Source organism: Xiphophorus maculatus, chromosome 22 (genome assembly GCF_002775205.1).
Source record: "Xiphophorus maculatus strain JP 163 A chromosome 22, X_maculatus-5.0-male, whole genome shotgun sequence".
Classification (NCBI taxonomy): Eukaryota; Metazoa; Chordata; class Actinopteri; order Cyprinodontiformes; family Poeciliidae; genus Xiphophorus; species Xiphophorus maculatus.
In genome coordinates, this window is record NC_036464.1 from 28,224,324 (window position 1) to 28,246,571 (window position 22,248).

Here is a 22,248-nt window from a genome sequence, read left to right on the forward strand (position 1 = left end):
CACAGTAAGTAGTAACCAACTAGTTTTAGGAATTAAAATAACTATATAAACAAACACAATTTATTTCAGAGCCTAAAACTTAAAAAAAAAGATAGAAAAATGACCATGTGACTCTGGGACCAATCTGAAGCAGTTGCTGTAGCTTAAGGTGACTAGATTTCTGTCTGGGGACATTTTCAGCTTGGGGATAAATAGAAATACATTCATTAAAATGAAATGGACTGCGATGGATTGGCGACCTGTCCATTGCAGTCTGACAATAAAAAGCTAGTGTAACAGCAGGGGGGGTGTCCTGCCCCAAGTGGAGGAGTTCAAGTATCTCGGGATCTTGTTCACAAATGAAGGAAGAGGGGAGCAGGAGATCGACAGGCAGATTGGCGCAGCGTCTGCCGTGAAGCGGGCCCTGTACTGGTCTGTCGTGGTGAAGAGAGAGCTGAGCCAAAAAGCGAAGCTCTCGATTTACCGGTCGATCTACGTTCCCACCCTCATCTATGGTCATGAGCTTTGGGTCATGACCGAAAGAACGAGATCGCGGATACAAGCGGCCGAAATGGGTTTTCTCCATAGGGTGGCTGGGCTCTCCCTTAGAGATAGGGTGAGAAGCTCAGTCATCCAGGAGGGGCTCAGAGTAGAGCCGCTGCTCCTTAACATCGAGAGGAGCCAGGTGAGGTGGCTCAGGCATCTGGTCAGGATGCCTCCTGGACACCTCCCTGGTGAGGTGTTCCGGGCACGTCCCACCAGGAAGAGGCCCCGGGGAAGACCCAGGACACGCTAGAGGGACTATGTTTCTCGGCTGGCCTGGGAACGCCTCGGGATTCCCCCAGAGGAGCTGGAACAAGTGGCCGGGGAGAGGGAAGTCTGGACCTCCCTTCTGAAGCTGCTACCCCCGCGACCCGACCCCGGATAAAGTGGAAGAAAATGGATGGTTTGATGGCTTTGATTTTATTAGGATAACTTCAGCTGTATATATTATCAAACGGCAGCTTAACAACAATTCTCAAGATAAAATGTATCTTATATATTAAAGATAAAATCTATCTTATTAGCAGTCCCTTGACAGTGTTTAGGACCTCTTGCCACGACAATTTTCTTTGTCTTAATATTTCCTCTGTTTTGTTCCTTGCCGTTACATTTAGATTCAATGTCTGTGTGTGACAGATGTGTCTAACCATGCTGTGTTTTGATTGTTGATTCTATCTCGCATTGTGTTTCTGTGTTTGTAATGATGTAAAGCACTTTGAAATGCCTTGCTGCTGAAATGTGCTATACAAATAAAATTTGATTGATTAATTGACTTATGAAATACAGAACAAATCGTATCCCATATCGGATTGACATATAACTTCCAAATAGAGGACGATTTCATATTTTACAGGATGGATGGTATCCCTAATTTGTTTTAGCATTATTTTTACCGTGAATCAAACCTTTTTGACAGCAATGATCAGCCCAGTCCAAGCAATGTAAGTCAATACCATCCCAGGACAGCGCAAGCTACTTCCCAGTCGGTGGTGAGTAGCTCGCGCTGTCTTCAACTCTCTGCTCTTTGAGTTTTTTTGTTTTTTTTAAAGGCGACTCGCTCTGCTCTTTTGCGCTGTGTGTGACAACACCGCCAACCATCAGCTACAGTAACAGCTGTTGTTGTGCGTAACATGCTAATCCGTACTTTATATTTTAGGTTATCATAATAACAGCTTAAACACACACACAACACACATAAAAAATAAATGTCATTCATGAAACGCAAAATCGGGGACATTTCCGGGGACAGCTTTAGCCCGGGACAGGTTGTCTAAAATGAGGACTGTCCCTGGAAATCGGGGACGCCTGGTCATTCTATTGTAGCTGCTAATGGCTACAGCAGGTTGCTATTGGCTACAGCAGGCAACAGAAGAAGTTTGTACCTGGCTTGAGGTAAGTAATTTAAAACAAATTTAAAATTTCTTGGAAATCTCTTGACTAGAAGGTAGACGTGAGCATGAAGTATCCTCTTCTATTTACAGAACTATCGTGGCAAAGTCATTCATCTCCTACGTTAGCTAGGCTGTTTAATTAGCCTTGTTAGCATTTGCACAACAGACATTACCCCATTTAACAGAAAGAAATTTAATTTTTTGTAGGAATGCAGGAATATACAATTTTTCATGTTCTGTGAGATACTGGTTATATTGTTTTTAAGCTGAAAATTGTCAAATGTAGTAAATTAAGTGTTAAAACACTTTTTTAGTAGGTCATTATTGAGTTATATGCTACAAATGTTTTCAATTATTTCTTTTAATACCTCCTACACAGGTTTTCAATCTGATTCACATAACATTATTTTTAGTTACATTCGGTCTGTTGATGTAATACATTGGCTTAGATGGTTAATTTAGTTGTAAATAAAAACATCACTTATATTTAATTATTACAAATGTTTTATAACCAGTTTGAGGGCTTTGAAGTAAACTCAAACTTTATGTGTAAAACTGTTACACTAATTCAATTAAGTAATATCCAGTCTTGTGATTCAGAGTGTATGAACTTAGAAGAGCCTTTGCATTAGTGTGTCTGTCTGCTCTTAGCTGATGCAACTTGCCTTCAGCTAACAACTACAGAAAACAGTAACTGCATCCTGCGACAGACATAAACAGATATGAAGGAGAGCACCATGAAACAGCTTAACGCCAGCAGGCAAGCTAAAATCAATAAGCTATTCGTTGAACATCGGCCACAAATAGCCCATGATCAGAAACAGCTTTCTATCTGCAGAGGCAGCAAATCAACTCTGGCTGCAGAAACAAACTGAGGTGAGGCTTCACCTCAGTGAAGCCTCTGAAATATGAGTGCAAAACATATTTCTGCTGAACCGTGTTCTGCTCTGCCGGTAAAATTCCCAAATTAAGGTGGCAACAGAGAGATTTTTTCTGCATATCTGAACTCCTTATGATTTACCTACCAAGCTTTGATAGGAACTAAAACTTTCATCAACAAGTGGTAAACATCTGGGGAAGTTTTGCAGCACAAAAAGCCACTGCACTAAATTAGAATTTTTATCCTCATGTAAAGGATTTAATTAAAACTGATTTCACTAATTTTGTCAAAAATCTAGCCTAGATTTGTGTAAAATAGGACGGGTGTGCTGTGTTCAAACTTAAACACGACCTTCTTTCTTCACTGTTTTTATATCACAAACGTTAATCCACAGAATCTGTATCCCATGTACAACAGTCTCATCTGGGCCTGACAGTTACTTCAGTTTGAAAGCTTTAAGGCTGTTTTCACACCTGACGGTCTGGTAGATTCAATTGGGGACCAAAATTACAACATTTGTTACATTTTCACTTGGTGTGGTTTGCTTTCACACTGCACTGTATCAAATGAACCAAATCATTTGAAACAGATATTTCCCTTCCTCGCCTGTGGTGGCGCGGTACCAAGAACCACTGAAGGAAAGCACACTAAAACCCTTGAAGAAGATATGAGTGCAACTTCCTTCTTCACAAAATGTAAACAACAATGGAGTAATGTCAGATTTTGATGTTGTAGGATTTTTCTTTTGTCTTTGAGAAAAGAGAAGGAGTCATTTCTCCCATTAGCGCTAAACTCTTGCATTTGTTTTGGTTGTATTTACCCAGAATGCCCTGCATTGTAGTTCGCTTCCTGCTTTTGGAGTGGTCTCCGGTCCGCTTGGTGTTCACATATGCAATCAAAGTGAACCAGAGTTCACTTCAACTGAACCGAGGCGGAGGTTTGTAGACGAACCACTGTTCACGTGTTTGGTCCCAAATGAACTGGACTTTATAGGCAAATGAACCAGAGTTTGACTGAACCGGGCTGTGTGAATGAACCCTAAGTCGAATCCAGGGTGATCAAATCCATTATTATGTTCTGAATCTAATGGTCTCCATAAGTTCCAATATATTTAAAGTAGAATACATTTGCATTGCAAAGTGAACTAATTCATAATATTTAACTCTAAAAATTATACAAATATTAACATTGTTAGCTCTAATAAAATGTTTTGTGGACGTAGAAATAACTTCCTGAAAAAAAGGCAGAGAATGAGATATAATTCCCATTGAATAATTGATTTTAGTGAGTTACTGGCCTGCCATACTGCTTCTGATTCAGACAACAGAGTAGGCCAAACAGCAGGAGATGACAAAAAAGCATATTTGATCAAATAAAAAAGGATAGTGAGAACCTTTTAAAAAAATAAATCAATCTATACTGACAAGAAAAAACAAGATATATTACGTTCAAAAATTCAGGACAGCCACTGTCATAGCTCCTTAATATTAATGCCGTCAGTGCTCTTTCTGTGAATAGTTCTGGTCAACAGAGCATTGTTGCTTAAAGTTAATCTGTTTGCTTTTGTTAAAAAACCATCAAGTTGTTTAATAATGCAGAAATTATGCGCCTCCATCTTGCTCCAATACACAAATCCTGTTTAAGCAAATGATCTGCAAAAATAGCACCATTCTATGAGAGCTTTACCTCCAAGAAACTTTTACAGTACAATTTAGAGCCTTCCTGTACGATGGCAAAATTTAAAGTAGATAAATAGAGTGAAGTGCGGGGCCGTAGTAATAGTTTAACTTAGAAATGTCTTGTAGAATTGGGCCTGTGTGTTTCCTGTCCTAAAGTTTTGTGAACTCTCCTCCCCTTACTGTATGTTTTATTCTCCCCTAAACATTCTCCATGCACATTCCCATTTCTAACGAAGGACGGAAAAAGGCAAAATGGCTGTAATTATATTGCATTTATATCTTTCTTCTCCACGGCCCCGAATTCTAATTGGTGACACTGCAGTTCAGCTCTGTCCAATTACTTCCAGTCCTTACTCGTCTGATTAGCAATCAGCTTTTCTCTTTCCCAACGGAGAAGCAAGTCGACCAGAGTCCAAAAATTTACCAGCTTCCCTTCAAAAGTACACAACCCGTCAACGTTTAGCTTCCAGCCAAAGTCGGGAAATCTTCGGATACCAATTAGGCAACATATATGTTCACTGAATTTCTCATGTGGGTAGAGTAGGACTCATGACAAACAGCCTTTAATTGTTGCTTCACACATCCAGTAATCCAATTAAAACCAATTCCTGACTTTAACCCTTAGCTAATCACTGTGATGCTCAGGAAGTTATTACAGAGGAACACCAACGTCAGAGCAGCTTAAAAGTGACAACACGTCTAAATGAGCAGCTTCTCAGCCAACATTTCAGACTTACTTCACTTTCTGATAGTGAAGAAAAGCAGTTACAGTTTTGAATGAGAGAAGCTAATGTGTCTACAAAATGTATTCACTTCCTTGGATCATTTACCATTTCATTGCAAAATTTTACATTTTTTGACAAAATAAATTACAAAAAAGTCGTTAAAGTAAAAGAAACTGATTTCTTGTTGTTTTTTTTTTTAAGACAATTAAATATTTTTTATTTATTTATTTTTTTAAACCAAAGTTGATTTTGGCAAAAAGAAAAAAAGAAAAAACATCACAGTCCTTTATTTTAGGAAGGTGATGATGTGTAACAAAAATTAAATGATTTTTTAAATATTCAGCCCCTAAAAAGTGGAGATCACATTCCTTTTACAGTCACTGTATTGCCTGTAACGCTGGTGGTAAAATGTCAGCAAATGACTATGTATATAGTCAATATCAGGACATGTAATTAAAACAAATAAATGCATATAAAATTATACAAAAGAGCAATGACTAAAACTAAACTTAGAAAAGACCAGAAGTCAGAGAGCTTAACCTTTTCTTACTGGGAATCTGGTGCAGTGTAGAAGAGAAAACTCAAACAGGGAAGTGACTCATACACACACACCAAACTTTCCCGGCAAACAGCAAAGATGTCCCATACTGATGACATCACCCGCCCCCAGTACGCAGACCTAAAGGTCACGGATGTCCGGACGCAGATCCCTGGGCAATAAAATGGCTCACACATACTCCAATGGCTGCACAGTGACAGACAGTTAGCCGTGAAGACAGCGAGGAGGACACGCATGGACAAACACATCCACACGCACACACACGCAGAGACAAACACACACTTTGTCCAGCGTTCTGGCTGAATGGCAGGATTTCACCTGAAGACTTCTTTCCCCAAAAAAATGTCTCTTTAGATCCGGTGACAGTCTGCATGGCTGTGAGCTCAAACACCAGCGAGTCTCATCCTATCAGTAATATCAGTGTTTGTGGAAACGCTGCTTTGAATTGGACTCTAACCGCGCAAATTAAATTGCGTCACAGAGCCACAATTTAATCATTGATGAGTCGAATTCCTCAGCTTCCCTAATAAACGTTGTGTCACATGAAGGGACCGGCACTTATGTTTTGCTTTTAGGAAGAATGATATGAATTCTGTCAAACTCTGTTTATTCAATTAAGATGTCATTCCGGTACTTCGGACAGGCTGCGGACTTGCTGCTTTTATGCCCTAAAAGTAGTGGATACCAAGAACATGAGCCATTTTTTTATATCTATGCAAGCAGAGTTTGACTTGTAAAATGTTTTTATTCTTCACTAAGACAAGCCCTTTATGTTCTTTATAACATTTTGAATCAAGCAGACAGTAATAACCCAGCATTTACTTAACATTACAAATAATGTTGCACCTATTATGTTTCTGTTCATTTTAACTTGAACTACAGACTGAAGGCCTCAGTCATCCTTCATCCACCAGTGTCAGTATTCTATTGGAAGCAAATATGCTCTGTGATCTAAAAATTCAGCTAATGCTAAAAAAAAAATAAAAATTGATGCAGAACATACATGGTGCCACAACTCAGCTTGGGTGGTGCCAAAAAGATGAGAGACAAGGAGTTAAATGAGTTTGTCAGGTAGTTTCAATTGTATAAACAATGTGTAAGTAATTTCAGAGGTCCTGCAAACTCAGTCAAAAGCTATCATAATATGAATGTTCAAACATTTTGGTTCCTTTTCATCCAACAAACGGATCATCATCACCCTGTGCCTTGCAGCTTCTAATCTGGCAGCGTTACTCTTTTATAGAAACTCTGTCTGACAACATTTTAAATTTCAAACTGCATTGTGAGGATATGACAGTGTCTAACCCCGCCACTGTCTGCATGTTGCTTCATCCAGTAAAGTCAAAGATCAGCTGCTGGGAGTCACTGGAGCAGCCTGATGCACATCGAGGAAGAGGAGCTGCAGGCGGGTGAACTCAATTTAACTGGAATCAAACGGGATCAGTTCACAATAAGTTTAGTTTATGATGTTCCAACATGCACAACTGTGGTAATCTTGTTAATCTTGAGGAAAATGTTTTTTCTTTAGGAGGAAGCCAGGCTGTGGTGCACAGTCTACTTTTCCTCTGAGTATATGATTTCTCACTGACCAGCATCTGCTTTCCATAACTGAGATAAACCTACATATTCAGACTCTTTTTTGTTATTTAACTATTTCATTCATTGGTTTTTGAAGGCGATTGTTTGCGCCTGATTTTATTTAGAGGTATTAAAATAAAAGGGGGCTGAATATATCACACTGATTTTTTTCTTTTTTTTCCACCTCACAAATATGCGCTGAGATCGTTCTACATAACAGACTTCTGTCCAAGTTATCTCTTGTCAATATTTGCTGTGAATATAGCTATAAAAGCCTGATAGTTGCTGTGAAGCATTTTCTCCTGTTTCTATGACGTCACAGCGACTAATTGTGGACTCAACTTTAAAAAATATGACATTGTGCAACCTCTAGTATGGACCTGAATCTTTATTTTACAAACTTTAAAATGTTGTGCTCACTGTTTTCCAACCTGAAATTCTACTACGGGGTAATATAAGATGTTCTGGTAAAGGATGCATAAGGTCAGTTTAGGAACTTGAACAAAAACTGCATTTGTTAAACTGATGCATCATCATACACACTTCACTTGGTGTACTTTAATCAACAGCTCAGTATTAGTATTAGATCCAAAGTCCTGATTCTGTTCAGACTCAACCCAGACACGTTTTATTCAGCTCCATATTGTCGTTCTCTCCCATCATCTCGTTCCTATCTTGCTGCCATTGAGCAGAAGTGGACTCCACCAACACAGTCGAGGGTTTCTCCCATCTTGCCTGAGGCAGCTGTAACCCTGTGAGCTCAGGTCATTCCCCCAACACTTTGCGAGCCTCTGGGACCTGAACTGTTGAGCAGCACAGTTCAACGAGGTGACACTGGATGCTCTGAAGAGGTTCTCATGCCCACATAACAAGGCTTACCTGAAGAAGGTAACGAAGAACTGCACCAGGTCCATGATGCTGTTGTGCTGGGAGAAAGCGATCTATTGGAAACAAGATGGAAAAGGAATACAGTCAATACACTTAACTAGTAAAATGTTATTTTACTTTCTATTCATGATGCTTTTCGGTGTTTATTTCTAATTTACACATTCCCAGAAAGCCCAAAGTCAACATATTTACTAATGACTGACTTCATAATGTGAAGCAGTGGATTTAAAACATGTTTAACACGGTGAAACATTTACAATTAACCTTAATAATCCAACACTTCTTTGTCTTTGGTGAATCCTCTGAGACTCCTTGTAAAGGGAGGAGAGGAAAAGAATGAGGCAGAGCGGGCTTAAGAGGTTTGCCAGCATTTGTTCAGCAGGTAAAATGGCCTGACAGTGAAAAAGCTGCAGAAAAGCTGATTCTGGTCCACAGAGACCCTGCATTAATACGGGAAAAAAAAAAGAAAAAGAAAAAGAGGCTGGCTGTGCATCCAGGCCTCCAATGCAGCAATTTCCATCATTCCACCCTGAAAGTGTACGGAGGTATGATGAGCTCTCACAAGATAAAATTCAAACATTATAAACTGTCACTCAACACATTCAGTATATTTAAAGGAAATTAACATTTCCTGTTCCAACATTTGCATGGAACAAAGCAATTTTCAAATTTCTTGTTTTTTTCCTCTTCCACACATTTTTCAGTGGAACTACAACTCCAGCCAAAAGCCATCATTTCAATTTACAGCAGCTGCAGTCGTTAAACGCAGCTATAATCAATAAGCTGTTTAGGCCACGCCCCTTTCTCTTCACCACTGCAAAGCCACAAACACGAAAACAAACTCAGACCTTTACCTGCATGTTTACCACAAGTACAGATAAAAACAACATTATTAGTATGCTATTAATGTGTAATCTGATCAAACATGACATGTTTCTGCTCAGGTTCAACAGCGAAGAGGACGCAGTGTGTCTTTCTTTAATGAGGTCAATTCAGAGCCACTCTACCTTGAAAAAATAGTTACACTCACAGGGTGGGACAACATAAAGTCTGGCTTCAGGATATTCCTTTGTTGGTAAATTACAATTTCTGAAGTAGTATTTTGAATCTGGATAAACAGTGACATTTAAACATAGTCCAGTCAGAGGCCCTGTTTCCAATATTCTAGACATCTAGAAAAACTGAGATTTTTCCTTGATTTTAAACATACAACCACAGAGTTTTGAGAGAAAAAAAGAATCAAAATATTCTAAATGAGAAAAGAAACTGAAAAAGAGTGAAAACGGAGAACCACTTTGCACATGGCCATTATCACTGTGTGCTGCAAACCACAACAGTGAAGCCATTTTAAAGGGACAGTGCTTTATTGAGCTTTACATCATAATGCGGAGGAGCTGCACTTTCCAAGCATCCGCCTCACAGAGCAGCCCTCCTCATGATTCACCCACTCAGCTCCTTCAGACTAGCAAGAAGCATTTACCAAACTAATACTTCTCAGTGAAACACTGGTAAAATGTTAAAGGGTTAATAGAGGAGCCATGGTGCATGAATTCCTGAAGGTGGAGCTTCAGAAAGAGCAGGAGTTCTTAAAGAGACAGAGGTCCAATTTCAAAATGTTAAATTACAAAGTCCAATGTCTTTTAAGTCACATTTAATATATATGCAGCATTTAAATAGCAAGTGGAGGTAACATAATTACCTGATTGTGTTATAAAATGATACTATGAAAAATAAAAATAAAAACACATACAGCCTTATAGATTGAGGTAAAGAAGTAAAAAGAAGCACACCAAGAACTTTACTGAAAAGAAAAATCCAAAGAAAGAATAACATGCACATCACGCTAATGCCCCTTAAGTAACTAAAAGCTGTGAGGTTGGTTGGGGTTGTCTGTTGAAGCCACGCCCATGGACAAATTACCTAATGCGTTTCATTTCAGATCGGTAATTTAACATTGGAAGTGACTTTAAAGACATTATAGAAGTTCAGTTGAGGCAAAAGCATGCACAGCTATTAAATGAAAAGTTCATTATTATAATTGGAGAAAGGTAGAATAAGAGCTGGGTGTGAAACACACACACAACTATCACCCCTGAGAAAATGCCGTAAGGACGAACAGTGATACAACAAAATCACAACAGATGGGAATTCTCAAACTCTCATATATAAACACAGCAATAACCTCTACTGCAGAGCACAAACAGAAGAACAATAGAGTGTAATTGTTTGGAGATCAGGGGTCAACTGACTGGTTCAGGGATTGTTTTTTTCCCTCCTCCACTCCTTCCTTAAACTTGTGTTGTAATTACCACAGCAGAGAGCGCAGGGAGGGTGAGGAGGAAGGAGTGAGAGACAGAGGTAAAAGATGAGTACGACAGCAATGATTTAAAGAGGACTCCAAGGACCCTGCATCTACAGCACAGTCATTATGGAAGCCTACGGTAGCCCTCTGGGGACAAGCTTAGGAGCAGTGACAGCAGTGGGCTGCCTTTTATTTCTCTAACCCTGAATTAAGAGCTGCTTGTTAAAACCCAGAATGAAAGAAAGTGCTTGGCTAATCAATAAAGAAAAGAAAAAAGAAGAGAGCAACAAACAGATAAAAAGGAAGGAGGCAAAGATCCTGTAAGCCACAGAGCAGGTAAAAGACACTAAAGCTAAGCAGCGACTAAGGACGGACCAAAGCATTGGGAGTTTATTCATCCATCTGAACTAGATGTGTGCTCTTTCCCATGTTCAGAGGGTCTTACTGAACCTCCTGAGCAATTACCAGCTCAAATGTTGAGGCTTACTGGTTTACTCTGGGACAGAAGTTCAGAACAAAAAGGGACTGGCTCGTTGAAGGACCACATTATTAGCAAGGAAATACCTAAAACACTCCTGTTTCTAAACCTCTTTTTAATAAAACAATAAAACCTTACCAACCTATTTTTTGAAACCACCTTACAGGAGAGCACTGCAGGAATAGTACTAATACGCTTGTAAGTATGACCTAAACAATGTTTCCACTGATTTTAAAATCGCGCAATTTGACTATCTAAAAATAAATCTTGATGGAAATCTGCCAATAAAAAAAAAATTGTTTTAGAAAACATTTTTTGCACTAGCACGAGATGGTTCTTTCACTGTATCAATCGTATTAGTGTATTTTGCAAAAATGCAATGCAAAAATTTTTTTTCATCATATGAGTCACATGATCATCAATCGGATGTTAGTACTGGCAGAAAAGACAAATAATAATAACAATAATAATAATAATAATAATAATAATGTTCAGGTTTTAAAATAAAGAAAGAGAAAATATTTGTCAAAAGATTGCCAGTATAGATATTTGGCCCCTGTGTTGGACAATAAGCTAACTTTTGAGGCCAACATTGATTCTGTCTGTAAGAAAGGCAAGTTTTGGGGGGGGGTTAAGGAAATTGAATGATTTTTATGTTGATCAATGTCTTTTACAAATGCCTCGTTTTTATCTCATTGAATCTGTTTTGAATTTTGAAATGGTGTGGTGGTTTGGTAACCTAATCATGATAAGTAGGAAGAGGTCAATGGTCGCCCTTAATGTCTGTACCAAAGATCACCGATGGAGCTATAAGAGATCATCTTTTTTTAATTTTATTTCTTTATTTATTTTTGGTATTTTTATAAGTGTATCTTGTAGACCCTGCTGCAAATGAATTGGCACTCTGGGACAATAAAGTATTTCAACTGAATTTAAAGACAATACTTAGATTTTCTTCAATTGGATGTTATTAGTGAAAAATTATGTAAATTTAAAAAAGTACATAGTCTCTCACCTAATAATAAAATTAGATGTAAAGACAAATTTTAAATATCCATCCATCCATTTTCTGTTCACCCTTGTCCCTAATGGGGTCAGGAGGTGCTGGTGTCTATCTCCAGCTACGTTCCGGGCGAGAGGCGGGGTCACCCTGGACAGGTCGCCAGTCTGTCGCAGGGCAACACAGAGACATACAGGACAAACAACCATTCACACACACACTCACACCTAGGGAGAATTTAGATAGACCAATTAACCTAACAGTCATGTTTTTGGACTGTGGGAGGAAGCCGGAGTACCTGGAGAGAACCCACGCATGCACAGGGAGAACATGCAAACTCCATGCAGAAAGACCCCGGCCGGGAATCAAACCCAGGACCTTCTTGCTACAAGGCAACAGTGCTACCAACTGCGCCACTGTGCAGCCCAGATGAATTTTTAAATAAATAAATACAATTAATAAATAAAATAAAATTTTATTTAAAATTTTAATTACATAAATAAATCCAGTTATGTAATGAAAAAGAAAAACTAAAACCTCCACTTGTTCTTAGCCCTATATTTAAAAACCATTTGCTAATTCTTTGTCAGTTTTTGGCAACATTATTACACTTTGGAGGCACAAAACTCCCATAAAATTAGAGCCGGTTGTGACGTAGTAGAATGTGAAAAAGTTCAAGGATTATTAATACTTCTTAAAGCCATTATAAGTCAAAGATATTTTATCGAGCACATGGCGTCCATGTTTGCATGTTAACAAATGAAAAGTGTGGTTACAACACGCTGCATATTCATGAGGACCTAATGACCAAAGGGAGCCAGTTGCCAAGAGCTGCCTCTACCTACATGCTATGGAAATGAGTCCAGCTGCTCCATGTGTGTTAGAGGAACTCAGCTGCTTTAAACAGGTGACTGAAAAACACTCCAGCCTCAATCTGCAGCGAATAAGAGGTAAAGAAGAAGCTTTCATGGCAGAATTTCCTCCCTGAAAACGGTTTCTCCTGTGCTTATCAAGCAGCCTAATCAGGAAAAAGAACTCAAAAGGTCATGAAAAAGCTTCTTTAGTCATCATCATAAATTGTTTTTTCCCTGTTTACTCACTTACACATGTAGCAATAATAGAAAAACTTGAAGTTGTTAAGTAAAACCTCAATAGCATAACATAACTGCTCGCACACCTCCTAGATTCTGCTCTGCAGGAACTTTAAAAGTTTAGAATCTTTATAAAACTCATTAACACCTTATTGAAGAGTCACTATTGTTCATTTTCACAGCCTTAAGGTAAACAAATGTACTGTATAAGATGACACTAATTGTATTTTGCCAATAGAAGATGGAAAATAAATATAGAGAAATATATATGTTTTTCATAGAGATGGAAATCCATCCACCCAGATAGCATCTGTGGGATTCATATAAATGCAAGAAGAACTGAGATTAAAAAAATAACTAAATACGAGTCTGTTGAGAAATTAGATGTGCCACATTCACACATGTTTCCGTCAGCTCAGGTTGAGCCAATTCAATCTAAAATCCTAGATCAAAATAGCTGCCTTGTGTGAGTCAACAACAATTAAACAATACAACCATTAAACATTAAAAAATATTATCAAGCAATAGGACATTTTAATATTTTAATAACCCATTTTAATATTGCATAGAAATTTGGTTTTCATTTTAGATCAGTTTTTTTTAAGGTGCACTTGTTTTCAGAGTTTCTAAAAGTTCACTTACACTTCATCTTACTGGAAATTAAAAGCTTGGAACTATGGAATATTTTTATGGAACTTGACTCAACACTTGCAAAACAGTGACCGTGTCCGACTGTCGGACTCCAGCATCCTACATGTCACCGGTGAGTGGGTTAACTGGGACACGATGACAACACTACTGTAGACTATACAAGACTGAAAGAGTTTTTTAACAAGTTGAAATAATTTTGGTTATCTCCACTTACCTAAAACAGAAAATAATTAGGCGTCAGAAAGGGGGAAAAGATTTTAATAAAAATCTGGTTTAAGCTGTTATATTTTGATGCAGAAGGTTAAATTTGACCCTCTAGAAACATGAGAAAGGTCAGAACTATCCAAACGTCCCTAAACCTTCAACCTATTTTACCCACAAGGACTAAAAAGCAGCTGTAGCAGATTTAGTACAATCCGTCTCAACACATAAAAGCACATTTTATCTATTCCCTATCTCCAGGTAATTTGTCCCCATGTTGCTGATGGCTTCCTGCCTCGTTAAAATGACCAGCACTCAGCCTTTATCCTCCTCTTTCGCCCTATGACACATAATACCGGCTCATTCAGATAAACCCAATACTTCCCTCTTGTGTTTGTTTGTTTGTCGGGGTGTGTAGGCGTGTGTATGTGTGTGCTCTGGTCAGACAGTTAACTACTGTTTTAATCCAATAAAGGAGACACTTTGCCACTGACCTGACCATAGAGGGTGTTTTTGTCAGACATCTGATTAGAAGCAGCACATGATTCAATGATGGAAAGCACAGTGGGTAAATAAGTGAGTGAGTACCGAGAAGCAAATCAAATTACTACTGTCAGGAACAAAGTAGTCGCTCATCGCCGACAGACGCTTTTAATCTGCTGCTCTAAAGGTGTAATATATGGAGGGATGTAAAGTGGTGGCAAGAAATTACAAAAGAAATGTAAAACTGTAGCAGTAAGGAATAGTTTTTGGCTATTGAGGAAAGATTTTACCAGTCATTCATAAAAAGAGATGCTCATATTAAAAACCTCAGTTCCACAACATCTGGCTTTGTGTTATTCAAGACAAAAATGCTGAGAAAAACTGGGTTATATTCCCGATGTTTGCAGACTCAATCAATAAAACATGATTTTATGATTAGAAATAAAATCTAGGACGTTCCCAATTTCTGAAAAGAGAAACCTAAATGTGTCAAATGGGTCAAATTACAACAGTGAAATATTCTCTTCTGTGGCACATTTGGAATTTCTAGTATTTGGTAATTGTACATTTAATCAAAAGAGTATGTTTCTATAAATGTGATCTCAACAGCATCTGGCAAGTGTTGTAATACTTAAACAGAAACAAAAGGAAATGAGAGAAGTTTCATTGTTCTGGAAAAATAAAAACTTTCTATTCAGAAGGTTAACTTGTGGTAATTTGTGGTAAATACCAGAGTTAAGAAAGATCTCAGGAAAATGTCCCGTCCACATTACGAATGATTGTTAAAGCTTCAGTTAGTCATTGAAAGGGGCAGTATCCTGTTTACCACACAGTGTCATTTTACAGCACAATCAAGTCAATATGTTAATTTCAGTTGTTAAAAATATAATATATATGTCAGGTATCACTTAAAAGAAATTTGACGTCATTTTGAAATAAGGTGCTGAAAACTGATGAAACAAAGATTGAGTAGTTTGGTCACAAAAAAAGGTGTTATGCATGACGGCAAAAAAACCACAGCATTTCAAGAAAAACAGTTGCTTCCCATCGTAAAATTTGGTGGAGGTTCCATCATGCTTTGGGGCTGTGTGGCCAATGCTGGCACTGGGAATCTTGTTAAAGTCATATGAAATCAGCAGATTCTTGAGAATAATGTTCAAGAATCAGGTACAAAGTTGAAATTATACCGAGGATGGATATTTCAGCAAGATAATGATCCAAAACACAGCTCTAAATCTACTCAGGCATTCACACATATTTTGTTTCAATGCATATTGTACATTTTCTATTATCCCAATAAACAAATTTCAATATTGAAATATTACTGTGTCCCAGAGGTGAGGACTCAAGTTGCATGACTTGGACTCGACTCAGACTCGAGTCATTAAAATTAAGACTTTACACGTGACTTCAAAAAATGTTCAAAGGTTTGGACTTGACTTTTACACCATTCACTTGGAACTTGACTTGATGCTGTTGACTTGAAAAGACTTGATATTTTACCCAAAGTCTAAAGTTTAAAGCACATATCATTTATAAAGTGGGCCCCATTAATTCATTTCACTTATTCTGTATTAACAGGCGCAGACAGACCCTGTTTGTCGGTGTGTGTAAGCTGTAGCACAACCAATCAAATGAAAAAGATTATTAAAAAAAAAAACTGGGAAAAAACGAGAGACGAAAAAATCCTCACAGCAGACATGCTCCCGTGAGTAATTTCTTTGGCGTACATCAATTATGGAGTATCCAACAAAAAATGGAGTGCAACATGTAAAACCTGCAACAACAATTCCAATTGTTTGGCATTTGAAATTGCACAAAGAACAGTGTGTGGTATTTTTATTTTACTATGAAATAGCTGACTTTAGCTTATTAGTAACTCCAGGCTCTGTTGGTGATACCACTTAGTTTTCACTTGTATGCTATGTTTAGCCATAGCATACAATAAAATATAAAGTATATAAATCTGGTGATTCAAACGTATCTACAAATGATGTGCAGTGTGTTAGCTCTGGGTTGCCGGTGGATAGTGAGAGAGGTTAGAGAAAACAGGTTCTGGACCTGAACTCAGGGAAGAGAGTTTCTCTCTGTCCCAATCATAATGATAACTGGGTTCAGTTCCATCAGAGGATGGATGGTGTATTCATATAGGAAACTACCATTTTTTTACTCCTTTCCCACCTTGCTGACATATTAGTATTTCCCATAAATATCCCCTCTTCCTCCCCACTTCTCTTACGTTAGTTTTCCTCCCCCCTCTTCTGACATTAGCAATGGACAGCGACATTTTCCATATTATCAAATCCAAAACGTGACAGGTATGGGTGTATTTGAAGACGTATACGGTGGAAAATTATATTGACAATAAATAGATTGTTTACTGCAGTCAGTGCATTAAGTCTACTGTTTTTTTTTTTTCAGTTATAACTCTTCAAATGGCTTTGTGATGGTCATATGTTGCACAGAACCCACTTCCAAGAATTACAGTTTTGTTAGAAAAACAAATCAAAAGCCAGTAATTTTGCTGTCCCTATCACACCAGTCAACAAATTCATCGGCCACAGGGCCATGGGCATCATGTAGAAGGCTAACTAGCACCAAATCATACTGTATGTAAATTTCAATATTAACTTATTATCATGCCGGCTGCAACAGTCGTCTGTATACAAAATATAAAGAAGAGGGGAAAGGAAGCAGCCTTGGGGGACCCAGGAGACAATGACATCTCTCTAGACATGCATCCACTCACTCTGACTTTCTGCATTCTGGATGTTAAAAAATCAAGAATCCAGCCCTCCACATTGAAATCTAAATAAAGGTTGTTAAGACGTTTATCAAAATATGGGGCTGGATTGTGTTAAAAGTCAATGAGAAGTCTACAAATAACAACTTAGCATAATTTCTGTTACCTTCAAGATGTTTAAAAGCACAGTTTAGTAAAGTGGCAGTGGCATCCTCAACTACCCGACCGGCTCTGAAGGCAAACTGTAAAGGATCCAGTAAATGTTCAGTCTTGGTAAGAAGATCTTTCTTTATCAATTTTTCAAAAAATTTCATGACAAGGGAAGTCAGTGCAACAGGTCTATAATCATTATGAACTTTTGGGTGGCTAGTCTTAGCTACAGGAATCACAAGGGACTGCTTCCAGCACCTTGGCACCCTCTGTTGGTTAAGTGACATCTGGAAGATGTAATAAAAAATAGGAGCCAACTGTTCCGCACAAAAGGAGAGCAGTCGACCATTTATACTATCTGGCCGCGGACCATTTGGTAGCGGACCGCGCAAGAAATAATGAACTACTTCCGGGTCCTTTATTCTGAAAATCCTAAACCGGATTTTATCGGTTACGTCTTGCGCGTCAAAATTGAGCCAACTTGCAGCAGAATGAGCAACATCGGAGTACTGAGGCGCGCACCCCCCTGCCCCCCTCCCACCCCGTCCGCTACAAAATTGCGAAGGGCTGAACGGTCCACGCGACCGAAAAGGTTGGGGACCGCTGGATTAAATCATCAATGTCACTACAAGAGTCCTTAAAGATGTCCCAGTCTGTTCTGTCAACGCACTCCTGCAGGTTCAGTTTGGGATCATCAGTACAGTTATTGATCAGTCTAGTGATGGTTTTACCTCTCCTAAGGGCAGAATAATAAGCTAGTAAAAGTTGCACACAATTATGGTCAGCCCACCCAATGGAGGGAGAGGGACAGATTTATATGCTCCTTTGACCGAACCATAACACAGGTCCAGAATTTTGGTGTTCCTGGTGGGACAGGTGACATATTGATAGAAGTCCTTATGAGTTCTTACTAATGAACAATGGTTCAAATCGCCGAGGATGAATACAGGGGCATCAGGACACTTGGACTGCAGCTTCTGGGTCACTTTTAATATGGACTCCGATGCTTGCTCCTCATTGGCTCAATAACGATAAATATCTGGGGAAATTCTCAGGGGAGATAGAGAGGCCGGACAACAGTTCAATGTGTTTAGTGTATAACTTCTCTCTGACCATAACAGTTTTACACCAGCGTTCATTAACATACAAGCACACACACCCTCCATGTGATTTGCCAGTAACGCCAGCGTCCTGGTCCAGGCGTACTGGCACACCAAATCCATCAATAGTCATTTCCCTATTTGAGTCTCTATCTGAAAGCCAGGTTTCTATAAACACCAGTAAACATGAGTCTCTGAATTCATGTTGAATTTGTACTTGCGCTTGGAGTTCATCCAGTTTGTTGTGGAGAGAGTGCGCATTGGAAAGAACGATGGATGGTACTGGGTTGCGAGAAAACGAGACTCTGGTAAGTATTTGAGTAAAAAGACAGCTTTAAACATGAGAAGTTTTAAATTTTGAGCAAAACACGGTGTGTGTGATGACTGTGAGACTGATAGTGAGAGCTGAGGTACAAGGTCAGTGTGACAGAGCCAATAAAATCCTGTTCCAGCAGAACGACTGAGGCCTTGTTCTGCCTTTCAACATTCCCGACCTCAGCTGACAGCTGGGCGCCAAGAGGGAAACACTCACCAGTCCTTCACGTGAATAGCTGGCTCATAACAAGGCTGCATAAAATCCAGCTTTCTTTGGTGTTTTCACTTGGTTTAGAGCACTATGCTGGTGTTCACATGCTTGACCTTTATTTAGAACGTTTAATTCTGGAGAAAACACTTCAGGTCCAAACTTAGCACAATATAAAACATTAAAATTAAGATTCATTTGATTCTGAGAAGAAGCATGAGGCGAGCTCTGTTTAAAACCTCAAAAAGAAATGACACTAAAAAGCATAACCAGTGGCTGTTGTACATTTAACGGGTAAAAAGCAAAGATGATTTAGAGTCTAAATATAAGACAGCATTTCTTTGGGTAAACAGAATGCAATAACTCAAAAAATACTGCACTACTAAACACAACAAGAAGGTCAGAAGTAGCTAGAGTAATCAGGTGTTCATAAGGTATAGACAACTTCCTTTACCATCAAATATACAAAAACCGGAAAAAAGAAGCATTAGGTTCAAATGTTCAAATTGGCCATGTAGCCAGAAGATGGCGAGATGAATAATTTTGATTTGTTGGTTCTGTTAGATCCCATATGAGAGGCGAGGTCAGTGTCAACTCTCAGAAATATTTTTCACCATTGCCATGTTCTGGCATTGGAAGTCGCCAAGGTCACGAGATCAGACACCGAGTGCTTCTCCGGTTACAAGCATCCAGTTGGACATGGAGGCGAGATTAGCTTCAGTGTGGTAATTATCATATCACCTTTCCACCAGCTGATACATGGGCTTCTGATAATGCAGCATTAATGTGAAATTCATATGAACGGAGCGATCGATGGACAATTGACCTGCAACGGGCAGGACACTCTGCAGCAGCTGGGCTAAGACAAGATGGTTGGGATCCAGTTTCCAAACTGCATTTCTTTGGAAATGTTTATTAGACATGGATCATTTCAATTATATTGTTACAATAAAAGTTAAAAAATATATGGTGTGATATTTACATTATTTATCTTTGTCCTTTTGAAGAAAAAGTATTATGGAGTTCTTTCCTATTTATTATTCACTTCTCCTTCCATACAGTATCATAACAATTTATTTGCAATACTTGAACTTTTCCACATTTTGCCATGTGTATTTTAATGGGATTTTATGGGTCTGCAGAAGAAGGGGTTTGGAGAATGTCAGACAGTTTCAATTGTATAAACAATGTGTGAGTAATTTCAGAGGTCCTGCAAACTCAGTCTAAAGCTACCATAATATGTGTGAATGTTCACACATTTTGGTTCCTTTTCATCCAACAAACGGATCATCATCACCCTGTGCCTTGCAGCTTCTAATCTGGCAGCTTTACTCTTTTATAGAAACTCTGTCTGACAACATTTTAAATTTCAAACTGCATTGTGAGGATATGACAGTGTCTAACCCCGCCGCTGTCTGCATGTCGCTTCATCCAGTAAAGTCAAAGATCAGCTGCTGGGAGTCACTGGAGCAGCCTGATGCACATCGAGGAAGAGGAGCTGCAGGCGGGTGAACTCAATTTAACTGGAATCAAACGGGATCAGTTCACAATAAGTTTAGTTTATGATGTTCCAACATGCACAACTGTGGTAATCTTGTTAATCTTGTGGAAAATGTTTTTTTTTAGAAGGAAGCCAGGCTGCGGTGCACAGTCTACTTTTCCTCTGAGTATATGATTTCTCACTGACCAGCATCTGCTTTCCATAACTGAGATAAACTTACATATTCACTCTTTTTTGTTATTTAACTATTTCATTCATTGGTTTTTGAAGGCGATTGTTTGCGCCTGATTTTATTTAGAGGTATTAAAATAAAAGGGGGATGAATATATCACACCTCTGATTTTTTTCAGTTTTTTCCACCTCACAAATATGTGCTACTTTCTATTTCCCAATCATATAAAATCTCAACAAAAAACATTGAAGTTTGTGGTTTTAAAGTGAACAAGTTCAAGAGGGTGTTAATTCTAACTATCCGTCTTCCTGTCAATTAGTTCATCTCCATATTTCCAACACTGGATATTTTTGACTTTAATGCCGTCTTCACGTGAAGAGTCAGTCTGTCTTCACTTCCCCCACTCCACCCTCATTTCTTCCTTTCTGTCATTTCTTGACTTCATCCATCAGCGCTAAGTGCAGACAGCGCCACAGTCACCCTAAAATATCACTGCTTTAAGTCTGCTTTCATTTAATGGATCATAAGGCTGAAGAGTGAATAATTTGTGTGACTGGGGATTTAATCCAGAGCAGAGTAATTGATGGAAACACTGAAAAACTCAACAGATCATTAAATGTGATAGTAGATTTACCAAAGCCCCTCTCAGTATAGCCTGTCTGATGTTCTGGCACGGGCTGTGTGCTCTGCAGAGATTCTTCATGGACAGAGGATATGATAGAAAAAACACAACAGACTTGTTAAAGTAACTTTTACTTCTACAGCTGATTCAAACAAACAATAAAGGGGCAGTATTATTATGTGCTTTTCAGATACATATTGCTATATTACAGCACAATCAAGTGACTATGATAGCTTCAGTTATAAAAATGCTGTTCATACATGACTTAAAAGAAGATTGATCAGTACATCATCCCAACATTGCTCCTCTATTAACCTTTAAAACATTTTTACAAGGTTCGCACTGAGAAGTAGCTCTGCAATTCCAGCAGCTGTTTGCTAATGGCTCCTGGCTAGTCTGAAGGAGCTGAGTGGAGGAGGCATGGGGAAGAGCTTGTAAGCTGGAGCTCAGAGAGTAGTTTAATCTCCCTGAAGCGTTTTTCACAGTTGAATGGTTGCCATGGAGATTTATGGATTTCTCAAACATGCATGAATGAATGAATGCATCAAAGCAACAGTTCAGCTGTATTTTTGATGAGGGAATTACATTACAACACAAAATAAAGCTAAGAAAGTTGATTTTGCATTAGACTGCCCATTTAAGTTTCAGTTGCTACCTCTTAGGGAAGGAGGGAGTTTAGAGGTCAATGTCAGAAAGAATGTTTTCCCAGCAGAACATTTCCTTGTAACTTGATGAACACCATTTGGCCATCTGTAAGAGTAAGAGCTCATATTGTAACAGTTGTGCAAAGTAAGAGCCTGAGCAGTTAGCTAAAACAGACTGTCACTCCGAATAAAGACATAACCTTATGAATAAAAATGGTCTGTGGTGGTGCTGGGGTTAAGCACAACCTACATAAGAAGGCTTCAGTCGTCAACGCGGCCGTTGCAGGCCTGGTGACCTTTGCCGCATGTCTTCCCTCTCTCATCACTTTCAAATAAAGGCCACTTGAGCCAAAAAAGTTTTTAAA

At 38.7% G+C, this 22,248-nt stretch overlaps 1 protein-coding gene across 5 annotated transcripts in view; it reads right to left on the reverse strand.

Annotated features, from left to right (window-relative positions):
- LOC102221619 (attractin-like protein 1) overlaps positions 1 to 22,248 on the reverse strand; it is a 361,245-nt gene that overhangs the window by 137,891 nt on the left and 201,106 nt on the right. For all 5 annotated transcript variants that reach the window (XR_002752045.1, XR_002752046.1, XM_023327068.1 and 2 more), the window contains one exon: positions 8,214 to 8,275. Coding sequence is in view for 3 of the 5 variants with exons in the window: in XM_023327068.1 (XP_023182836.1) it covers positions 8,214 to 8,275 (62 nt within the window). In the remaining 2 variants the exon portion in view is untranslated. The remainder of the gene's footprint in view (positions 1 to 8,213; positions 8,276 to 22,248) is intronic.